This window comes from Onychostruthus taczanowskii, unplaced genomic scaffold (assembly GCF_017590055.1).
Source record: "Onychostruthus taczanowskii isolate IOZ18803 unplaced genomic scaffold, ASM1759005v1 scaffold14, whole genome shotgun sequence".
Taxonomy (NCBI): Eukaryota; Metazoa; Chordata; class Aves; order Passeriformes; family Passeridae; genus Onychostruthus; species Onychostruthus taczanowskii.
In genome coordinates this window covers 5,464,561-5,485,823 of record NW_024498573.1, presented here as the reverse complement: position 1 = coordinate 5,485,823, position 21,263 = coordinate 5,464,561, and the positions used below count along the sequence as shown (strand labels likewise).

Genomic DNA, 21,263 nt, shown 5'->3' with positions numbered 1-21,263 from the left:
TGATTGTAGAAGTAGCAGATAAATTGATATAAATTGGAGCATCTGCCCACAAGAGAAGGAACAGGAAGAAAGGTGTGTCATTCTTGGACAACTTCATATTTTGATGCTCTTTTTTTGTAATTTCATGGTGAAAGGAACCAGCTGGTACAGGTTTTCTAACATGTTTCTCCAATCTTCAGATCGCATTGCCCGAAACCGCAAGACTATCGTTTGTCCAATGATTGATGTTATTGATCACGACCACTTTGGATATGAGACCCAGGCTGGAGACGCAATGCGAGGGGCATTTGACTGGGAGATGTATTACAAGAGGATCCCTATTCCTCCTGAGTTACAGAAACCTGATCCCAGTGATCCCTTTGAGTAAGTTACTGAAACTGCTAAGAGCCAGCTAATGAAATAACACCCTGCTGCAGGGTTGGTTTACACCTCAGCATAGCAAAAGCCAGAAGCTGGTGTTAAGCTACTTGCTTTTTTGGCAGCTGTTTGCTTTGCTGGTTTAAAAGAAATGCATTGTATAGTAGCTGTGAACACTCTCCTTTTCATTGCTGTTTTTTGCCACTTTAATTCCTGCAGAAGTTAACATTTCATTGAAAAACTCTAATGTGTAACAATTAATGCGGTCATTTATTACTGAGATCTTTCAAACATAACTTAGTATCCCTAATGCTCTGCCAAAAACAACAAATCAATGGTGGGTTATGTGTCATTCCCAGGTGGGGGAAGAAGAAAACTTAGCAGAATAATTACAGCAATTTTGATTATTACAGTGCACTGCAGAAGCAAATCTGTGATCAAGTTGTGCTCTGTTGTTGCTGTGCTTGCCAACATTGAGACAGTTCTGCTGTCCTTTATACTCTGCAGTGTTTAAAAAAAAACAAACCAACAAAACACTTTTTGAGGTCAAACTCAAGGACTCAATCGTACAACAGAAGCAGAGCACCATGTGTGGAGCATACAGGTTCCTTGGGCCGAGGTGGTGTCCTGTCACTTAAAGGTCAACTCCCTGCCTGCTTGGAGGAGAGGCATTGGCAGGTTCTGAAGGGAGCCTGGTCTGGTCCTCCTCGTTTGCAAGTGGGAAATCAGTAGATAACCCCAAAACAACTGTTTGATGCACTGACAGGGCTGTAAAGGCACTAGGAACACTGAGTAGTGCAAAGAATGTTTTTCAAATCTTGCTTTGTTTTTTAAATGTTTAGCTAGAGATCTGTGTCTTTGTAATGTGTTTGTAATATGGAGTCTGGTTTTTCCTTAAGGTCTCCTGTAATGGCTGGAGGACTGTTTGCAGTCGATAGAAAGTGGTTCTGGGAGCTGGGAGGGTATGATGCAGGTCTGGAGATATGGGGAGGAGAGCAGTATGAAATATCCTTTAAGGTGAGCCATGTTCTCTGGAAATTACTTTTGTTTTGAAAAGTAAGAATTTGTTCTGAGGCGCAGAATGTGAATGATCTGTCTTGTCCTTACTTTTGCTTGTGACTAAAGGTGAAAGAGCTGGGAGTAGTAAGATAGTGCACAGAAGAATCAGCACTGATGTGAGCAGTGACTTGTGAGGGTGAGTTTTGGAGCAGGATTAGCTGGGGTGTCCCTGTTCTGTGGTCACAGCTCGGATGCATGCACTCTTCCCAGCAAGGGTAAGTCAGCTGGTGTGGAGCTCTCCGCCTCTGGGGCTGCTTGGTGCTCACCCTGGCAAGATGGTGAAATACTCTTCTCCTTAAGGGAAGGATTCCAGTTCCAGGAGGACCTCAGTGCTCAGCTTGAGTTCTCAGAGCAGTTTTGTCTGTAGTCAATCCAGCTGACCCCTGGCTGTAAGGAACTCAAGCTGTTACTTACCTAGGAAGAAATCTTCAACAACTGGACTCATTACTGTTGCTGGCAATGACTTTGGGTCATTATCTGCCTGGCCTGGGGACAGCAGTGCCACTAACTGATTGAGCTGGTCAGTGGAGGGCTTTAAGAGTTAGCCAGCTGATGAAAAATGCATACAAAGAGTAACAAGTCACTGTAACCCACCAAGACGGCTGGTACCTGTGCTAGGTTGGAATATGGCGCTCTGAAATCCAGTTTGGGAAACCCACCAGAATGTCCCAAACCCCTGAAGGCAAGTACCCAGTCCATAGCCTGGGCCAAATTGAGTAAAGATATCTACATTAAACTCTGTTTGAGGTTTCTTTCAGAAGTAGAATATTTGATTTTACAGGGGTCTGCATGCCACTGATCTAAGCTAGCTGACCTTAGCACAAGGCTAGAGGATAGCAGGGATGTAGTGCATAGTTTGGCTTCAGCAGCTAAAATTCTGCCTGTCTCCCCTGACAAGTCATGGCTGGTGTCTTACAAAACAGGTTCCAGAATCAACATGCCTCTGTGCAGTTCAGAGCATATCAACCCTCAGCAAGCCACACTGCCATACACACACCCCATGTGCTACTGGGCAGAACACAGTGGGAGAAAAGACACTGATTTTGAGACAGCCTTTTCTTCCATCATTTCCTCACCAGAACCCATAAGTCACCTTGGATGTCCCTTGTACTCTGAAACAGTGGCAGGAAGGGAGGGCTTAGGGCACCCTCTCTGGGGGTGTCACTGTGGTTAGAGCCATTTCACCTTTGTGTTGCGTGTAATGGAATTGTGTAAGGCACTCATTCTCTGCAGGAGGGCAGCATTCAGGCTCTTCCTCTCTGAAAATGCTGGTTTCCAAGAGTGATGACAGTGGCTGGGCAAGCCCTTTGTCTCCAGTGCCACAGCAGACAGTCACACCGCTTGATCTGCAGGAAATAAGACTGCTTCATTCATCTGTTTGCTTATCCCCTCTGAAACATGCTGTGTTTTATTTCAGTCCAGAGATGGTCATTTATGGAGGGATACATTTGCTTTAATTAATCTCTGCAAAGACCCCCTTTTTTCTTTCATTGTGCAACAGAAAAATGAAGTTTTCGCTGAAAGAGGCTCAGTGTATTTTCAGAAATTAAGATAAATTGATACATTCATCTGTGGCTGATAGATTTAATAATTCTGCTGAAATTGCAAGAATAGAAGGTTTGTTCATAGAATTTATGAAGCTATGACTTTTCCTGGTGAACTTAGAGCTACGTCTTTACCTTCAGAAGCAGACTGAGATTTTGTAGTTAAAGGTGCACTGTCAAATAATTTAAAGCTCTGGCTTTAGTCATGGGGTACCCGCTTTCACATTATTTATTACCTCATGGGAATTCAGAATCTAAGCATGCCAGATTTACAGCCCAGCTTTAACAAAGAATCTGTTCCTGTCCCTGGGTGTTGTGGGTGCAGGTACTCTTCTGAACTGCTGGCCTGTGATCCCTTGCATTGGATCTGGCCTTCTCGAGCCTCACCAGGAGTACAAGACTTCTGGGGGAGATTTTTTTGTGTTTTGGATTTTTTGTTCCTTAAGCATTTTCTTTTTTTGGCCATTCATGGGCTCTGCTTTGCTGGTTTTGCCTTTATTTTAAAATACAGGGCTCTGTTGCCAAGAGACTGGAAATAAACAAGTTTATTTAGGAGTCTCTTGCCTTTCTTTTTGGAAATCATACGTATTTCTGTTATCAGCTGGCTCTGCTTCCTTCTAAAGAGAAATTTTCGAGCAAGCCAACAGAGAAAGCATCAGTGTTTAACACCTCAGAAAACATTTAGCTAGAGGGTAGATCAAACTCTAGGAGCCTTGCCCTTTGTATGAAACATGTATCAAACACCATTACAAAACATTGCATGTAGGAGGGACAAAAAATCGAGGTGAACTTTCTAACCTTAACTGCTGGTTTGTTGTTTTCTGGGTCTTAGCAATCCCTTAAAACAGAAATTTCGAGTTCAGAAAGGAAGGAGTTGATCTATCCATTCCATGTTCAAGCAGAAAACAGACCCTGCTTCCTTCTCTTGCCCTGTGTGCGTCCCGAGCAGCTCAGTGAGCCAGCACTGCTGCAGGTCAGGGTGCTCCTGGTCAGGTCACCCCAAACTCAACAGGCAGATCACAGTCTCCACTGGTAGTACAGGTGAATTCCCAGGTGCTGACCTTGAAGTGTGTTCTTGTGTTTTGGAGAAAGGGTAAACAAGCATTCACAGCTGTCTCTGTGGGGCGTTTCTCACCTTTCCTTTCTGCTGCCTCCTGGTTCCTCTGTTCAGCAGGCTTCATTCAGCTGTCGGCTTCTTTGATTTTTGGAGCCACTTCCTCACCTCTCCTCTTTTGCAGTTTTTCTTGGTCTTTTTTTATCTTCCTGATTGTGGAAACAAAACTCAGTTCTTTACCCTAAGTTATAATGGACCCTTCCTCTTGTAAACAATTTAACAGCTGCCTCTGTAAGCGTTTCATTTTTTTTTACATAAGTGCTTTTAATTTGGAACAGTATGTGTGAAGCATTTAAACTGTTCCCTTCTGCAAGTGCTACATTGTATAGCACTTAGCTGTGCTCAGTTTTATTTGAGATGGTGTTGCCTCTTTTCCAGTGTTTTTGTGGCTTCTGTTCTGTTTGGCTTACATAAATCTTCACTAAACTGCTTCACGCCTCTCTTCCATAAATACATAGTCTGTGATTTTTTTGGTTATGGGGAAACAGAAGAGTAAAAAGGGATATGTCTGACTTGTATAGGCATAAATATAAATGTACTTTGTATCTCAGATCTGAGTGGTGTGGTTCTCAGTCCTTTAATTGCACACTGCACTTGAAGAGCACAGAATGAGAATCCGGAATGTCCCTCTCCAGGTGATAAATCATTTCAGTTTTAGAAATGTTTGCCTTGTAATTTGGAGATTGTAAAGCCTTCATAAAATGCAAAGGACTGGTGCAAACAAGCCAAATTGATAGTTTCCCTGAAAAGAACAATTAAAAGGGAGACAAAAGAGCTGGTTAGTACTTCTGGTCTTCAATTCTTGCTTCAACAATAGGAAAAGAGCCATTGCACTTATTCTGGTCATTGTAGGTCATTGCATTTTTCCAGATTCTTTTCCCAAACCATCAACGTGGATTGCTTCTGATTTCCACAGCATAAAACATGTTACATGTTTTCCAACAAATCCAAGTGCTGCACAGCTTCTGTTCACATGTCTAATGCCTGCCTCTCCTTTGCCCCATGCCAGCAGCAGGTTTCTGATTCCCGTTTTGCCACTGGGCTCTGGCAGGTGTGTAGTTTGGGTGCAGCTGCCAAGGGATCCCTTCTGACAGCATTTCTACTTGTGTTGCTGAAGTTAGTGCTGATTGTGAGCCTGCACTGCTTATTCCAGGCACATCCTCACTCCACTTTCCAGCAGCTCACGTTTGCCCACACTGGAACAGGCTGGGCATTCTGCTGCTTTTTTTGTGGTTTTTATTTTTTTTAGCCAGCACATGCTGCTTAATTCTAAGGCTCTCAGCTGCAGTATAGGGTGACTTCTTTCTCCCTTCCTATCTGGTGATGCACAGTTCAGTTTCAGACCATTGCCTTGAATTTTTTGCCTCTGTGCAGCCTTTTCTTGGTTCAGGTTCCTGAGCAGCCTCCCACCACTAAGCAGCAGCAGGGAAGTGCTCCCCTCCACTCCCAGAGATGTGATCATTAAAAAGTGCTGTCATTACCCTGAAATGCTGCAGATGGTGAGGATGGGCTCTACTGGTGTGTGGTGTGTGAGAAGGTGCTGTGCAAACAGACAGATCCCAGTGCCTCACAGGCTGCCTTAATCTCTCAGAGAACACCAATTCCCAGCAGCAGAAGCAGCTGATGCTTCCAGTATAGAGGATTACAGTTTTCCTGAGTTATTGCCCTTACTTTCATTCTCTCACCTACTTTGTTATAAAGAGAACCCCCTTGACTTACCCTCTGTGTCCTTTTCTTCCCACCTTTCAGTGTGTGCTCACACAACCAGCCAGCTGCTCTCTGTTGGTCCATCCCATGGTCTTCATTTCTGTTGTTTCTTGCAGAAGCAGCTTTATTTTCAAGGCTTAACTATCCTTTGTGTTTTTTCCCTTTTGGGAAGCATTGGCTCATCGTGGTGCAGTCTTTGGAAACCATAAACCTTGTATACCCAGATAATTTGTGTTCACACACCAACTGCAGCATTGTATTGTGTGTTTGAGAGGAGAGGTTCAGCTGTCTTACCTGACATTGTTTTCTGAAATTGCAGAAAGGGAATTGGATCAGCATAACATTCCCATGTAGAGAATAGGTGGCATATTATCTGCTGCTTTCACAGCATACTGACTGAATCAAAGGCTCTGGAGTCACTTTATGAATATGGAGTTACAGCTCTCCAGGCTGCTGGGAAGATGGAAGCAATATCACCAGTGCTAGTTTATTTCCCTTGTGTAGTTTTTATTATTAGGGTGAGATTGTGGCCTTAGCTAAATCTGCTCAGTGTGCCCGTTGACCTCAGTGTAGCCAGGTTTTCTTTTAATTCAAGCAGATCTGTCAGCTGCTGGATTCCAAGCCCAAAATGAAGATTGGCAAAATTGTGCCTGAGGAGGAAGAGAAATTTCCTGTTCTCTCTTGATGAGATCTGATTAGATTATTGTAAGAAGCACTGTCTGCCTGACCAGCTTTAATTCTTGCTCTTACGGCATAGATGGCTGTTTGAAATCAGGTGCAAGGTCAGGCTGTGACGTTTTCAGTCATGTCAGCTGAGGAGTGAGGCAAGATGTGTAAAACACCTAGAAGAAACAGGTCTAGAGAAGGCAGTAAGTGGCAGCCAGTGTTGTGGGGAAGGCATGAGGTGCTGCCCCACAGCCCAGCACCATTTCAGCTGTCTGACAGCACAGTATTTTTAGCAGTGTACGTTCTGGTGTGTCGTGCCTGGGAACTGTGCTCTTGTTTAAAAACAACCAAATATCAGTAACTGAGTGGAAGCATTCCCTCAGCTAGCACACAGCTATTTTGGGTTAGCTTCTCTTGCATTTACTCTTTGACAGACCCCTGGATGCGATTCTCTGACCTTTAGCTCTGGCTTTCTAATGCTTTTGTTAGCTGTGTTTTACCAATTCATATCACGCTCTTTCCCTCTCCCCTTTCTTCCAGTTGTATAGATAAGGACTGGTAATTGTCTTTATGGAGGTTGTAATGAGTTCTGTCACCACACAAAGCAGCTCACTAATAAAATAAATCAAAGCAGCAACGAATGAATGGAAAGCACGCCTTTAAAATTAGATTTGTACTGCGGGTGCCATACTGTCACTTGCAGTGTGAGGCAACGTTAAAAAGGCACAGAGGTGGCAAAGTACCTTGAAAGGGTCACTGAGCTCTGCTGGTAGGGATTAGGAAGCCTTCCATTGCCTCCATTGCAGCGTTGTTTGCAATATTTAAAAGCATGAGTAAGAAAAGATGATATTTTAAGCAACTCAGTTAAGCAGCTTTTCTGATCACATTGCATGTGTTCAGGTGATGTTGTAATCTATGCCTGGAGTCTCGTACCAGCTTGGAGCTCCCAGCCCATCCAGTTCTGTCCAGCTTCCCACTCCTGCTGCCTCTCCAGCTCTGCAGCACAAGGACAGCTCTCTCCTCTCCAGCTGTACCACTGCAGGGCTCTGCTGCTCAGCTTACACAGGGACATCATGTTCCAGAGAAGTGGATTCATGGTGGCCTGGCTGAAAGCCTTTCCTTAGAGACAGGGCAGGTGAGGCATCCTGTGGGCAGGCAACAAAGAGAGCAGTCTGGTGTTTGCAGCCAGGCTTGTGTTGCACCAAAATGCAGCTGCTGTGACCCCCTCAGGCTTCTTGCTGCAGGGTGCAGTGCAGGGTGCTGAGGAGTGTGTGTGTCTGTGCAACTGAGCTCTGGCTTCTGCTGCTGCTCCTGGAGGTTTTTATGGTTCCCAGGTATGCTGCAGCTCTTACAGCCTTGCACAAACCATTTCTGTCCTAGAAACACAAACCATGTCCAAATTCTTGTTTTCTCAGCCTGTTAATTTCCCAGCAGTGAAATCATGCTCTGGCCCTTTGCAGCCAAAAGCACAGTCACTGCAGAATAAAAAGCATTTCTAATTCCATAAGAAACTTCACAGAATCTGAGTGCTAGTTTCTTTTTCATCTCTTCTGCATCAGCCTCTCAGGACACAGCAGGGACAAAAGGAATGAAATTCTGTAGGAGTGTTTGTCAACTTTCTTCTTGTCTCTCTCACCATAACGACTTGTAATTAAGTACCTTGAACTTTAGAAGTTGCCCGTGAAAAATATTTCTCTAACTGAGAGCAACCAACCTCCATTAGGTTATACGCAGTCAGCAAATGACTGTAATTATTAGGGCCAGCAGACAGAGCTGAAACTCCAGAGGACTTTAGTGTCAGAGCTAATAATTATGCAGCAGCCTTGGCCAAATATTTTTCTTCCGAGCTAAGTATTTAATATTGTCACTGTAGAATATTAATGGAATTGCCTGCTCTGTGTGAAGCTGTTGACTAAGCTCATTGTACAGTGAACTGTGGTGGCTCAAATTAGCCCCAGTGAACAGGGAAACGAAGAGCACTGCACCAGCCTGCCCAAAATCCATGGCCTTTGGGGCTCTCCCATGGGATCTGGGGTTAAATGGAAGGGCAAAGGCAGTGCCTCACTTCAGGAATTCAGGAAGTCATTTCTTTGGCATTCTAAAGGGTACTTTTTCTTTAAGTTTTGATTGGATATTTCTGAGAAACACAGAAATATTTCTTAAACCTAATGAGGTAGATTGGCTGGTTTAGAAAACATCTCCTTTTGTTTCACTTGGATAAAATTACTATGTCCATACTATAAAGAAAGAATAAAAGAAAGTTGGTGTAGAGTGCTGGCACAAAGTGAAATCTTCCCAGATGGGGAAGGAAGCTTTTGTGCTCACTCTAGACATTAACCAAGCATCAAGGTAGTCATCTCCAACTTAGCAGTGAGTTCTAGTGACTTCCTGAGGGCTTTTTTAAAGCTATTTATGTGTTCACCAGGCAGAGATTTCCACTTAATTGTAAGGCTGCAAAAGCAATGAATGAATGTCAGCAATGAAACCATAAAAAAGCAGTGATAACCACGGGGAAAAGTAGCAGTTTCTTCTGATTTCTGGCACTTGAACAGGCTCATGAATTCCCTGGAGCCTTTTGCATAACACATGACCACCTGTACTAGGGAGATGGCCTCCCTTTTACAGCCTCATTACACAACCTACACCCAGGGTTTTTTATGGCAGCCCAGTTTAACTATTGTGGTTACTATTGCTGTAATAACATATATCAGTTTATAGTGAGGTATGTGCTGTTTTCTCATTGCTTGGATATTTTTTCCCTTTCTTTTCTGTATAGAAGGCTTGAGAGCACTTTTGCTAAATCAAAGCTTGCTGAATGGCTCTAAGCAGGTTGTTATAGGATTTGGGACTAAGGCAGGGAGGGGATTTGGGAAGAGTGTACTTTAATGTAAAAATCTGGATTAAGTTTTTTTATTACTTGGAAGTCTTTTCTTTTTCATTTTCCTCCATAAAGCCAAGACTGAACATGTTTCTCCGCTGTTCCACAGGTCTGGATGTGTGGAGGTCGCATGGAGGACATCCCTTGCTCTAGAGTTGGCCATATCTACAGGAAATATGTTCCATACAAGGTTCCCACAGGAGTCAGCCTGGCAAGAGTAAGTGGCAGTGGCATTGCCCACAGCAGGAGTCTGACTGCAGCGTGACTGTGCTGCTGTCTACTCTCACCCCACAATGGGAGGCAAATGTAGGGGTTTTTGTCTGTAATTTGCACTTGTACAGTGCAAGCTGAGCAGTTTTGCAGTGGTGGGTGTGTAGCATAAAGGGAGCTGCAGATGTGTATGTGAACAGCTGCCATGCTCCAGACATCAGCCGCTGCTGGGTGCTGGGCAGGGACTTTGTGATCAGGCACTGGCTATAAAAACAAGATATGGCTTTATTTGTATAATAACTTCAGTCATTTTATAGCTGTGCTCTCTAAGAGCAGCAGGCTTCAGCGTGGTGATTAGATTTGGTGATTGAAAGACCTCTCAACTTCAAGCATCACAGACCACTGAATGGGCAAGCTGTAATTTTCCACAGTGGAATGTTCCGTGCCATCTTATTTCTTAATCTAGTGTAGCCCAGAGAAAAAAGAGCTTTGGTCTATCCTGCACTGGGTATCTCTAGCTAATTTTCAAATTGAGGAGGGATTGCATTGCCCTCTGGTGGGAGAAAAGCATCCTAGGAGCAGGAAGGCTGCAAAACTAAAAACCTCAGAGCGGTGCCCTGCTGTTCTGAAATCTTAAGGCTTTCACAGTGTTACAATGCTTTAATGGCATCACCCCAGTTATGATTTGGATTTATTCCTCAGCCCAGAACAACAGGTCAAGAACAACAGAGCTCTCTCCTGTCTGTGCCATCTCTTCAGGAGGGAGCTGTACTTTTGATTCATAGTATTTTGATTTCAAGTATTTGGCTCTTGTGTACTCCCCTAGTGCTGGAAGGAGACAGCAGAGAGGTAGGAAAGGCTGTTTCTTGGCATCTTAACAGACACCTTGAGGTAAACACCTGCTGCTGTTGTGCACAGGTTGCATTTGGGGCAGGATCAGCATACTGCTCACTCTTAGCTTCCTAACTTTTTTGGTAGTAAATGATCACTGCTGGACAGAGCAGCTTCAGGTGGGGAGTCACAACTGCACAAGGGGCACCAGGAATGTGCCTGATGTTGCCAGAGAACAGCCCACGCTCCAGCACTCTCAAGGGCGCTGTGACAAGCAGGTTGTCTTGAGTGGGTGGTGTTTGTTGCTGTCCTGGAAGTGCACAGGGGATTAAGTTTTACAGTAGTACATGAAATGTGCTGCTGCCACAAGGTAAAACCCTTTGCTTCTGTTCTGAAGTGTCATCGCCTGAAAGCTCCATATTCCTGAGGTATCTCAGAGTTTTACCCAAGAAAATGGAAAACTAGTGCTAAGAAAGAGTATTGTGAACTAGAGCTTTTCAGAAGGGAGTACTTCAAATCCCATTCCTAGATGGATATAAAAGATGCAATAAGAAGGATTTAAGAAAGCAGCTTTTTGTCAGAGACCTTTGAATGTCCTGTGGTATTTACCAGCATCATGCTCTGACTAGTTTCCTTACAGAAAAAACGGGAAAAAAAACCCTTTTGATTAATGTTGTTTTTCTTAGCCACAAGGAACTAGATATAATGGCCAAGTGCCAGGATTCTGTTTTGACCTCAACTGAAAATATCTTTCTAAAAGTCCCTTGGAACTACTGAGTAATAAAAATAATCTTTGTCCTGAAGCTGGAGAGAAAGAGAGGATGTGAATGAAAATCCTTTCTGAGCAAAAACATGCGAGCTGCTCTGAATGCTAATGGTGGTTTGTGCAGCACTCTCAGGTGGTTTTCCCTCTTGCTCTTCCCCACAGAACCTGAAGAGGGTGGCTGAGGTGTGGATGGATGAATATGCAGAGTACATTTACCAGCGCAGACCCGAGTACCGGCACCTCTCCGCGGGCGACGTCGCCGCTCAGAAGGAGCTTCGCAACAACCTCAACTGCAAAAGCTTCAAGTGGTTCATGAACGAGGTCGCCTGGGACTTGCCAAAGTTCTACCCACCAGTGGAGCCTCCAGCAGCTGCCTGGGGAGAGGCAAGTTTGTGCTCTGACATCTGCAGTGGGCAGACAGGCTGCAGTTTGTTTTTGAGGCTGCCCGTGTGCCTCGGTTGCTGTGAGTAAGGTGCGAGCGAGTGTTTAAAGATCTGCTTGATGTTTCAAAACCCAAAACTCCTCTGCCACTGCACTGGCCTGATCAAAGCAGGCAGTTGGGCAGGCAGCTGCTTCTGTTGGTGCACAGCTCCAACGAGAATAGAGACTTGGCTTGTTCTGCATGTTTGTATTTAGTAGAAAGCAGAATATGCCAGAGGGAGGATTAGGGAGAGGCAGCAGCTGAGCAATAGTGAAATCTTGTATTTCCAAAGGGCTTCACAACTGTGTTGAGCTACACTTGTCCTTAGCTTTCTCATGTGAAAGGCAGGAAAACCAACTGTATTTTTGAAAGTCATCTGTGTTCTGGGAGTAGAATCACCCAAGGAGTGAGGCTGTGAATTGTTACACACAACTCTTGTGGCTCAGTGTTTTGGGTCGCTCGAAGAATCACTGGCAAAGGTGTTGGCAAAAGCAGATGTAATATAAAAGTGAAAGCATGACACAATTTATTGGTAAGGTTCACTCTACTACTTTCTAGAGGGTTAAAGCACACAAAGAAGCAAACTGAAGTCTAAAATCAATTAATCTAAAATTGAAATCAACCAAAAATTACCTGTGTGAAGACTGGGGATGGGAAAGGGTAAGGATAAAAAAGAATAAGGGAGATCCTCCCGTGGAGTCACAAGGTTCAAGGTGGACCTTCTTACTAAACTTAGCTCTGAACTCAACCAACAGTTTAAGCCTAATGGTTTAACAGCACTTAAACTTAACAGCACTCAATCTATAACTTAAGTTAAATAATTCAACAAAAGATTAATGTAGAATTTACTATAGCACAAGAGTAACTCACAAATATAAAGTACTTAAGAATGCAGAAGAGCAGCATTCATTGTATATTTGCTATAGCATATTCACACTGGCACAGAATGAAGGGAGGAGGTACAAGGTACAGACCTGTGAAAATGGCACCACCAGACAACCCAGCCCACAGTGGGCTCTGCAATCCTGTCCCTGCCAGGTTTTGCTCTGTGCTGGGGGTACAACTGGGTTCTGTGCTTGCTTCCAGCTGTTACTGGCCAGCTCAGACTCACAGTTGAGAGAGGAGTCTTAAAAACTGCCTTCATACAAATACTGCTGCAGTTTGAGACTGTTTGAGCTTTCTTTCCTGGTAGCAGTAGGAGACTCAGTGATTTATTCACTATTTCAGATACGCAGTGTGGGAACTGGACTGTGTGTGGACACCAAGCATGGAGCCCTGGGATCCCCACTGAGGCTGGAAAACTGCGTGAAGGACAGAGGAGAGGCAGCATGGAACAACGTGCAGGTAACAACCTGAGAAATCAGCCCTAAATGTGGGCAGGGACAGCTTCCAAGGACCAGTGCTGAAGGAAGGCCATTCAGAGCTGTCAGGTGCACCCCAAGGCTCACATGCTGGTTGTACTTGGGGACAGGATGTGGCTTGTGCTTGTGGCACAGGGGGGTCTGGAGCCTGGCAGACTGTGCTGAGCTTTTACCTCTGCTTTGAAGTTCTCAGAGTGAACAAAAGAAATGACAAGAAAACAGTGTGCCAAAACAATAAACCAGTAACAAGGCAGCTGTAATATGTAACAAAGTGAATATTAACTTCAAAGGTTGTGCTGAAAGAAGTGATAGAGGAGCATCATGCATATTAATGAACCTGCAGGAGCATTCAATAACTGTTCACTATCATCCTCCTGACAGGAGGCAAATGCATTATAAACACCCAACCATTGCTGGAGAGATGAAGCCAGCCAGGTTATAGATTCACCCTCTCAACATATGAGGTGCCAGAAACGACAGCTTTATTGTAACAGAAGGGAGGAAAATATTAGTTTGTCTAAACTGTAGCGGCTGAGCTGAGAAGGAATCAAGAAAACAATGCCTCTATTACAGAGCCATGCATAACTCTTCAGGGAATGGCTTCAGTAGTAGGAGACAGAGGGTTGTTGCATATCAATTTGATGCGTGAAAAATAGAAACAAAACCAATTTACTCAGGCACAGTCCAAAACTAAGCCTCTGTTGTGTTAGGAGGATCTTGAAAATTAGTTTTGGCTTATGTTTAGGAAGAGAATGCAGCTTGAACTTCTGAGTAGTGTTGAGCCTAAATTATTGTGGTAATTTCTGTCTCAAGAGGGATTTAAAAGACAGCTAAGAACAAAGTAGTTTCTTTGTGCAAAAGTTTTTGGCCACACTGCTTCAAATAGCAGCACCCTGATCATTACTTGCCTTTCGGAGTGCCCCATGAGAGATCTCTGAGGAGAACTATTCCTCCAGCTGACTCCAAAGGAGCCTCCAGAACAGCTTTTTCCTTAGGGACTGGAAGGGAGGCGTGCTGGCTGGCAGCCCTGCAGAAGCACATGGGCTAGTGCTGCCCTTTCATCAGGGCACTGCATTGCCAGGCATAGGTTGTGCTCAGTTAGTGGAGTTAAAACTCTTCCTCTGCTCTGTAGAGTCCCTCCTTCATTTCACCTGAAAGTGCTGAGGGTTCATTGCAGGGTCAGTAGAAGGGAGCATCAGGAAGCAACGCCCAAGTGTTTGCCCTTCCTGCACTCCTGTGGGTGGGGTGGGAAGCTGTGGCTCCTGCTCTCTTGTCCCAGGAGTGTGGGACAATTTCTCAAGGTGACTGCAGGCTGCCTGTGCAGACTCTGGTGTTCACTGCCAGCGTTAACTCCGAGCTGCTGGAGCTCTCTGGCTTTTTTGCTGGCTGGGAAGGGCCGTAATTGGTCAGCTGCTCACTTAATCCTTGATGTATGTCTGCATTGCAGAGACATGCAGGGCTGCTCTAGTACCCAGGCTGACCAGCATGGCTGGCTGCAGCAGCACAGTCTCGTTTCACATTCTGTGTGATGGCTGGTACAGAGTCCCCTGGTCAGCAATCCCTGTCCTCAGAGGCAGGAGGAGTTTTTCCTCTAGAAGATATCAGAAACTGTCCTTCCCTTGAAGCCATCCTGTGGGCACAGGGAACAGCATTGTGCCAGTGACAGTATTACACCCAGTACCAGCCATTGTGAGGGTCCTTTTTGTCCTGACAGGTATTCACCTTCAGCTGGAGAGAGGACATCCGTCCAGGAGATCCTCAGCACACCAAGAAGTTTTGTTTTGATGCCATTTCCCACAGCAGCCCTGTGACCCTCTATGACTGTCATGGAATGAAGGGGAACCAGCTCTGGAGATACCGAAAAGTGAGTCTGTGTGTGTGGGCGTATTCCCATCTAAGGTGTCAAATTGCCTGAGGCGCTTACGTTTCCTCAAAATGTCACCACAATGTTTTATTCCTTCTCTTCATGTAGCTGTAATAAGAGAATCTGCAGACAACCTGTTGTCATTGTACCATTGATTAAAAAGAGGTGACTCCCCTGTTTCACTGGTTAGAAAGGTGAGGACCCCAGGGCTCCTGAGCAGAGGACACTGTCAGTGCAGTGTCCCCACAGCTGACAGTGAGGTGGTGCAGTGCCCTTGTGTTTGCACAGAGGAGTTTTGAGAGTTGGTTTGCTCTGAGCACTGCAGTGCTCAGAGCCAAAAGGAGATAAGGATTTATTCATCCTCCTACTAAGCAATGCTATTGTAGGCCACAGGTAAGTAAATTGTTGTCTAAGTGCCCTGTCCTAGTCCTTGCAATCTGCTGGCATGGTGCCCGAGAGGGATGCAGCAGGATTCCAGCCAGAGCCCCTGGGAAGCTTCAGAGAGTCCCAGTGCAGGTGAGGGACTGGGCTGCATTCTGTTGGAAGGGGTGGGGATGAACCCAGACACTTGTCAACCAGTTAAGTGTGGAACAACTTCAGATACACCCAACTGATGTAATAGCTCGCCTTGGTTTTTAAGACTTCTTTGTGTTGATTTTAAAACAACTTTCCTTCTTCACTTGAGCAAGCTCACATCAAATTTCTCTCCTCCAGGACAAGACCCTCTACCACCCAGTCAGCAGCAGCTGTATGGACTGCAGTGAGAGTGATCGAAAGATCTTTATGAATAGCTGCAATCCTTCATCTCCAACACAGCAGTGGATATTTGAACACACAAACTCAACCATCTTGGAAAAATTTAACAGAAACCTTGATCTTTAAAAGACTGAGAGAAAAAATATATATATTTTACAATTATAGTTTTTACTGGGGAGGGTTACAAAAAAAATTTTTAATACTTTTTTTTAAACACTTAATGAAGGTAAAAGGGAGAATCTCAGGAGAAGGTTAACTAGCAGGCCAGTCTTTATTGTGAAGATGCTGCATCCTTCTCTTCTGGGGATGGTGGAATTTTAAAGGCTTTGCCAGAGCCACTTCTGTGCTGAGACTGAACAGAAACTCTGTTTTTAGAGGAGTCTGAATGTGTTTCAAATGGCGCTTTTTATTTTTCACCTTTATTGTTTTGTTGTATTTCCCACTGGGGTCTGGTGTTAAATGATTTTCTTATCCAGGACCCTGCAGGACTTTTTGTAGCTGCTATACCACCCACTGAAGCATTCCCACATAGGTGCTTTATCTTCCAAACCCCATATAAGTAAAATATTGAAGACAAGATTTAAGCCTCCAATCAAAAAAAAAAAAAAAAAAAAAAGCCAATTATTGTAAAATGAAATGTGTATTTTTTTGCCCAGAACCAAATGTATTTCAAACAGGTTGAGTATTATTACTTTCCAAATCATAGCTCTGATGAAGGAATGAGCTCTAGTGGAAGTGCAGCCAAGTGTTGGGAATATAGCTGTTGTTATTAGCCATGAGGAATCTGGGTTTCTGGTCCATTCACTTTGCAGTCAGTTTGTCACTCACTGTTGAATCTTCAAGGTGAAAGATTAGCAGAGGGTTTTAAATAATCACAGGTCTTATAGGTAAAGACTTTATGCTAAGAGCCTTTGGATATCAGGTTCCAAATTTGTCTCTTATAACCTTTTTAGCACAGACATCTCTAGGATTTCTGAGTTAAATCCACTGTGTGAAGACAATTTCCATTCTTCCTTCAGAGGTTTGAAGGCTAAGTTAATTTACAGTTGGTGTGAGCAGATTAATTCAGGATAATAAAGTCAGGGCTGAGATTAGCCATGGTCTTTATCCATTTGTTCATCAGTCTGTAGTTTCTTGAGTCCTGTGGTCAGTGGTGTTCTAGCCTTGTGCAAATGTGCTGTTAATCTCTCCTCGTTTCCCAGCACCCACAGCACTGTACAGTTTACTGTGACTGGAAATCTGTTTGCTTTACCAGAGATGTGGGACTGATGGACCCATTTTCCTGGTACCCTCTCCTTTGTGCAGTGAGTGAGCAGTGCAAGGTGTGTTACCCCTTCTGGTTTGGTGGTGGGATCTGCCAGGCAGTGAACCAGGATTGTCTCATGCCAGGAGCTGGAATGTACTGACACTGAAGAATCAATGGAGAATCATTGGTTCAAGTCTATCTGAATCAAGTATTTTTTAAAAATCTGATTTTAAATGAAGTTTTTGCAAAAACACGTTTACTAGTTACCCTGACTTAGTCTTGTACTGAAGGGAGTGGTGGCATTTTCTGGTAAAAGCTGGGAATGATGATGCAGTGAACAGATGCTGTGTAAATCAATAAACAGGATTCCTTTGCCAGGAATTGCCCAGCTCCTTGGTTTGTCTAGCTGCCCATGCAGGGGTGTTGCAAGAGTAGGTAGCAGACACCCAGCTCTGGGGTGATGGGGATGGGACCCCTGTGAGAAGCTTGATCAGCATGGTTAGTACATTGCCCCTCCTCAGAGGCACGGGGAAGCTCTGCTCTGGGATGTCTTTTGTGTGAAGGAAAGGAGATGCTTCCCTGGTGTCCCAAAGCAGGCAGGGTAGCTCCCTCTGCAGAGCTCCAGAAGCAAGAAGACCTTTTGTTGCCAATTGTAGGTTTGTGTTCCATGTTTCAGATGTGCTGGAGGCCATGTAGAGCTGTGCCTGGCAGCTGGGAGCAAACAAGGACACAGCTGTCTGTCCCCAAACTCTCCAGTCTGGTGTATTGAGTAGGAGGCTCAGAATCATTCCCACCTCTCTCATCCACCCAGCTGAGGCCATGTCTGACCTTTCCTGCCACCTTAGCTGGTCCATGCAGTCGTGAACAGGAAACATGGGCACTGCATTGCAGCTGGGACCAGGCTTTCCAAATTTTGGTGTCTAAGATTTTAGAGTGAGGAAAGAAAAAACAGCCCTAGATTTCCCTTATGGCAGTTCTGCAGCAGTACTGGATGGAAGTGAGACCGCCTTCAAGCAGAGTTGACATCTTATGTTCTCAGTTACTACAGTATGTCTGTCATTACATCCCTGTGCATTTCTGTGGGAGCCTGAGTCACCTTCCAGCGCTTTGTGTCTGACTGCTGCTTTCCTAAGTTATTAATGCTCTCATTAGCAGAGTAGTGCTGACTGTGGAGCCACTAGATGGCCTGACTAGATGTCTTTATGAATGTTTTAATGCCTGTGGAACAAGAAGCTGTTTGTCCATGAGCGGTGCTAGTTTTTTGTAACTGGGACACGATCAGCGTATTCTATAAATGGACTGTAGGTTGTTCTGCTTGCAGGTTGCAGCTTTGTGTGTCTTAGTTTTCTAATGAGAGGATTAGCTTCTGTTTCTAAACTGCATGGCTTGCTTTGTACTTGGGCTCACCTTGTGAAGGGAGCCCTCACTTGGCTCATTGGATTCTTGCTTCAGAGAGAGCTGCAGTAATGAACAGGTCTTTTACCACTTGGTAATCTTAATTTGGAAGAAAGGTCAGCTCTTAGCAGCTTGGACCAACAGATTAGGCAATAGTTGAGGCAATTCCTGTTTGACAACCACCACCAGTACACAGAAACCAGAGATTTAGTGTCAGTGCTTGTACCAGGTCCATCTCAGTGTGGTTGATCTCTTTTCTGAAGGTTTGGGATCTGAGTGTGGCAAGAGCCTCACAAATTCTGTATGCTTCTGACTAGCTCACTGGGCTTTGAGCTATTAATTATTTGCATCAGTTACACTTTTCAGTACCCTAGAGGCTTTGTTGACTAATGCAAAGACTTAATATCAGCCAACCATCCACTGATTGGGAAATATAAGCTGTATTTTATCATCTGCATCTTTAACTGAGCCTTTGCAGGGCAATCTCGTTAATTATTCCAATTACTTTCGGTTATTTGTAAGCAAAATCACTAAAGCATGAGTATATAATCAAATCTTCACATCTGCATGCAAGTCAAGACTGGAGATTAAATACTGGTGATTATCTAATGCCAAATACATGTTTTCATATTTTCCCCCCATAGGTATTGAAATACCCCTCTCTTCACGGCTGCATAAGTTTTGCTGCTTTTAAGTATCAGAATCCCAGATAACAGGGTGTCTGTTATGTTGCATAAAAATACTTTGATTTGCTCTTGCAGCTGTTGTTGATCTATACTGGTGCTAATCTCTAAGGCCTACAGGCAGTAAATAGGTTTGGGGCTCTCATGTGTGCAAGGTGTCTTTTCTCATACCTAGGAAATTAATTATCTTTTTCAAACCACAATAGAAGAACGTGTGAGCCTTCCTGAAAGGGGAATACAGCATCATTAAAATAAAGATGTGCCTTTTTAAATGTAAATGTACAGCAAATGCTTAAACTTGAACCATTTCCTAGTGCCTTGCTGGACCAGAGAGGAGAGGGGAAGGGGTTGGGGGATAAGGATGAAAGAGAAAGCTTGACTCCTGCAGGGTTTGTGTGTGGGATTTTTTTTTCATGTCTGATTTTCAGTGCAAAATTTGTGTGAACGACAGTAATTCAGAAGCTCCTGGGTTCCCTCTGTTAAATCGATGTGGTTAATGACTCTGGGGAGCTTTGTCACTCCTAATAGGAAGACTTGGAAAGGTTGGCAGCTTCCTCTGGGTGTGCTGTAGCAGCTGAAGCTGTACTGGAAGATGTCTTGGTTAGCTGCTGGATGTTTCACCTCATGGGGAAGGCTCATGATTTCACTGGCATGCAGGATCCTGCATTTTATTTTCTAAGTATGCAAATCACAAATAGTCCCAAAAGCATATAAAATCTGTAGCAGAAGTGTCTTTCAGAAGAAATTGATGCTTTCCATCACTGGGAAACTTTTTCAAGAGTGTATTAAAATCTCTAATACAGAAGTAGCAAGAAAGCAATTTTTCAGCCTGACTTTCCTCGTGGTTGGTTTTACAGCAGTCTGTGCACAGGGCTTTGCTTTCCTTTACTACTGGAGTGTTCCAGTCAGCAAACTTTCCTTCTCCCTGCTGCACTGAGATCAGTGACCTGAGAGTGCAGCAGGCACCAGCAGCATTGCAGGAGCACAGTGCTCTGGGGCTGCTGCAGGGCTGTGACAGCAGCTCTGCTGGCTCACATCACCCAGGGGAGACATCTCCTCATAGCCAGATTGGGCAATCATGGAACTGCCAGGTGAAAAGGGGGAAGATTTTACTCTAAATTGTCTTTCAGGATACAAACAGGGACTTAGAATTGATTGGAGAGAACAGCCAGGCCCTGGCAGTCAGCCTGTCACACTTGCCTGGTAAAGCCATGTGTGAAACAGCCCAAGTGATGCAGGTGTACCTTGCATCCCACAGCCACTTCCAGCTGCTGGGCTTCATGGATTCTGGGTGGTTTCACAGGTTACACAGCAAAGGGAAGCTGGCCTGTGAGTCAGGAGCACTGGGTGCTGCTCCCAGCTGCCATGGCCTGTTACTTGATCTTAAGCAAGGAAAGTCTGTGTGCTGCAATTTCCCAGCTTGTGTAGGATTTGTCTTTAAGTGCTTTATTTTCTGACCTAATGAGTGTTGAGTCCAGATTTTAAAACAAGCTGGAAATCCTCACCTGGTTCAAGTGGAGAGAGATGCAGTGGGTGGAGAATGGGAAATGAGATCTGAAATTGCCATCAGCATTCAACACAGACTCATCAATTCATTTCATATTCCTCATTAACCAGTCAAATTGATTTATTCACACTATAAATTTGAAGTGTAACCAAAATAAGCTCACCTCCTGCTCTGATTTCTACTTTGTAGTGCAATGTTTTAGCTTGGAGAATCTGTATGGAACTAGGCAATGACAGATCATGGAAACCCTAATAAAAAGCCTGTGTCTGTTTTTGACTGTGCCTCTGCTAGCTGAGTACATTCCTTAATTGACTGTATTTGAGCTTTCTTGATGCTTCTGTATGACCCAAAAGGCTTCAATTATTCCAGCAGTTGTGAGTGATTTGGGAGTTTTATATAAAGCCATTGGATCAATGTGGTTTTAAATATACTAGTTCAACTCATGGAGAAAAGTCTTAATCCCTGGTAGTGAGCAAAGAAATGTGAACTTCAGCCACAAAACAAGATAAAAACTGATCGAGCTAACAGCCTGAAACCTTAGCCCTTACGATAACAGCAACAAATAGCTTTAGCCTCTAGGGTGGAGAAGGGAATTGGTTTCAAAATGCATTCTCTAGGATCTCGGTGATTAGGTCTAAGTTTGTCTGTACCTTGTACTGCATGCATTTTCTCTGTAAAACTGGATGGTGCCTCTTGAATCAGTGTGTATTTATTTTGTGCGTATTAGGACCAACAGCCTAATATCTGGGGGTGGTAAAGGACTTGTAGCACTTTAATGTAGTAGCTTTCATAAATTGGGAATCATTGATAGAATGCCTAGTGTTTTTAAAGTTGAATGGACTTCCTTTTATAATATATTTAAAATAAATTTTTAATGTGTTTTCTGAAAATGGTGTAC

At 44.1% G+C, this 21,263-nt stretch overlaps 1 protein-coding gene across 2 annotated transcripts in view; it reads left to right on the top strand.

Moving 5' to 3' along the window:
• The window catches only part of GALNT10 (polypeptide N-acetylgalactosaminyltransferase 10), an 81,349-nt gene extending 60,105 nt beyond the window's left edge, over positions 1 to 21,244 (top strand). For both annotated transcript variants that reach the window (XM_041397765.1, XM_041397766.1), the window contains exons 6-12: positions 180 to 363; positions 1,257 to 1,374; positions 9,435 to 9,542; positions 11,295 to 11,516; positions 12,781 to 12,897; positions 14,629 to 14,778; positions 15,493 to 21,244. In XM_041397765.1, the coding sequence (XP_041253699.1) occupies positions 180 to 363; positions 1,257 to 1,374; positions 9,435 to 9,542; positions 11,295 to 11,516; positions 12,781 to 12,897; positions 14,629 to 14,778; positions 15,493 to 15,660 (1,067 nt within the window). In that variant the 3' untranslated portion in view covers positions 15,661 to 21,244. The remainder of the gene's footprint in view (positions 1 to 179; positions 364 to 1,256; positions 1,375 to 9,434; positions 9,543 to 11,294; positions 11,517 to 12,780; positions 12,898 to 14,628; positions 14,779 to 15,492) is intronic.
• The last annotated feature ends 19 nt before the right edge of the window (positions 21,245 to 21,263 follow it).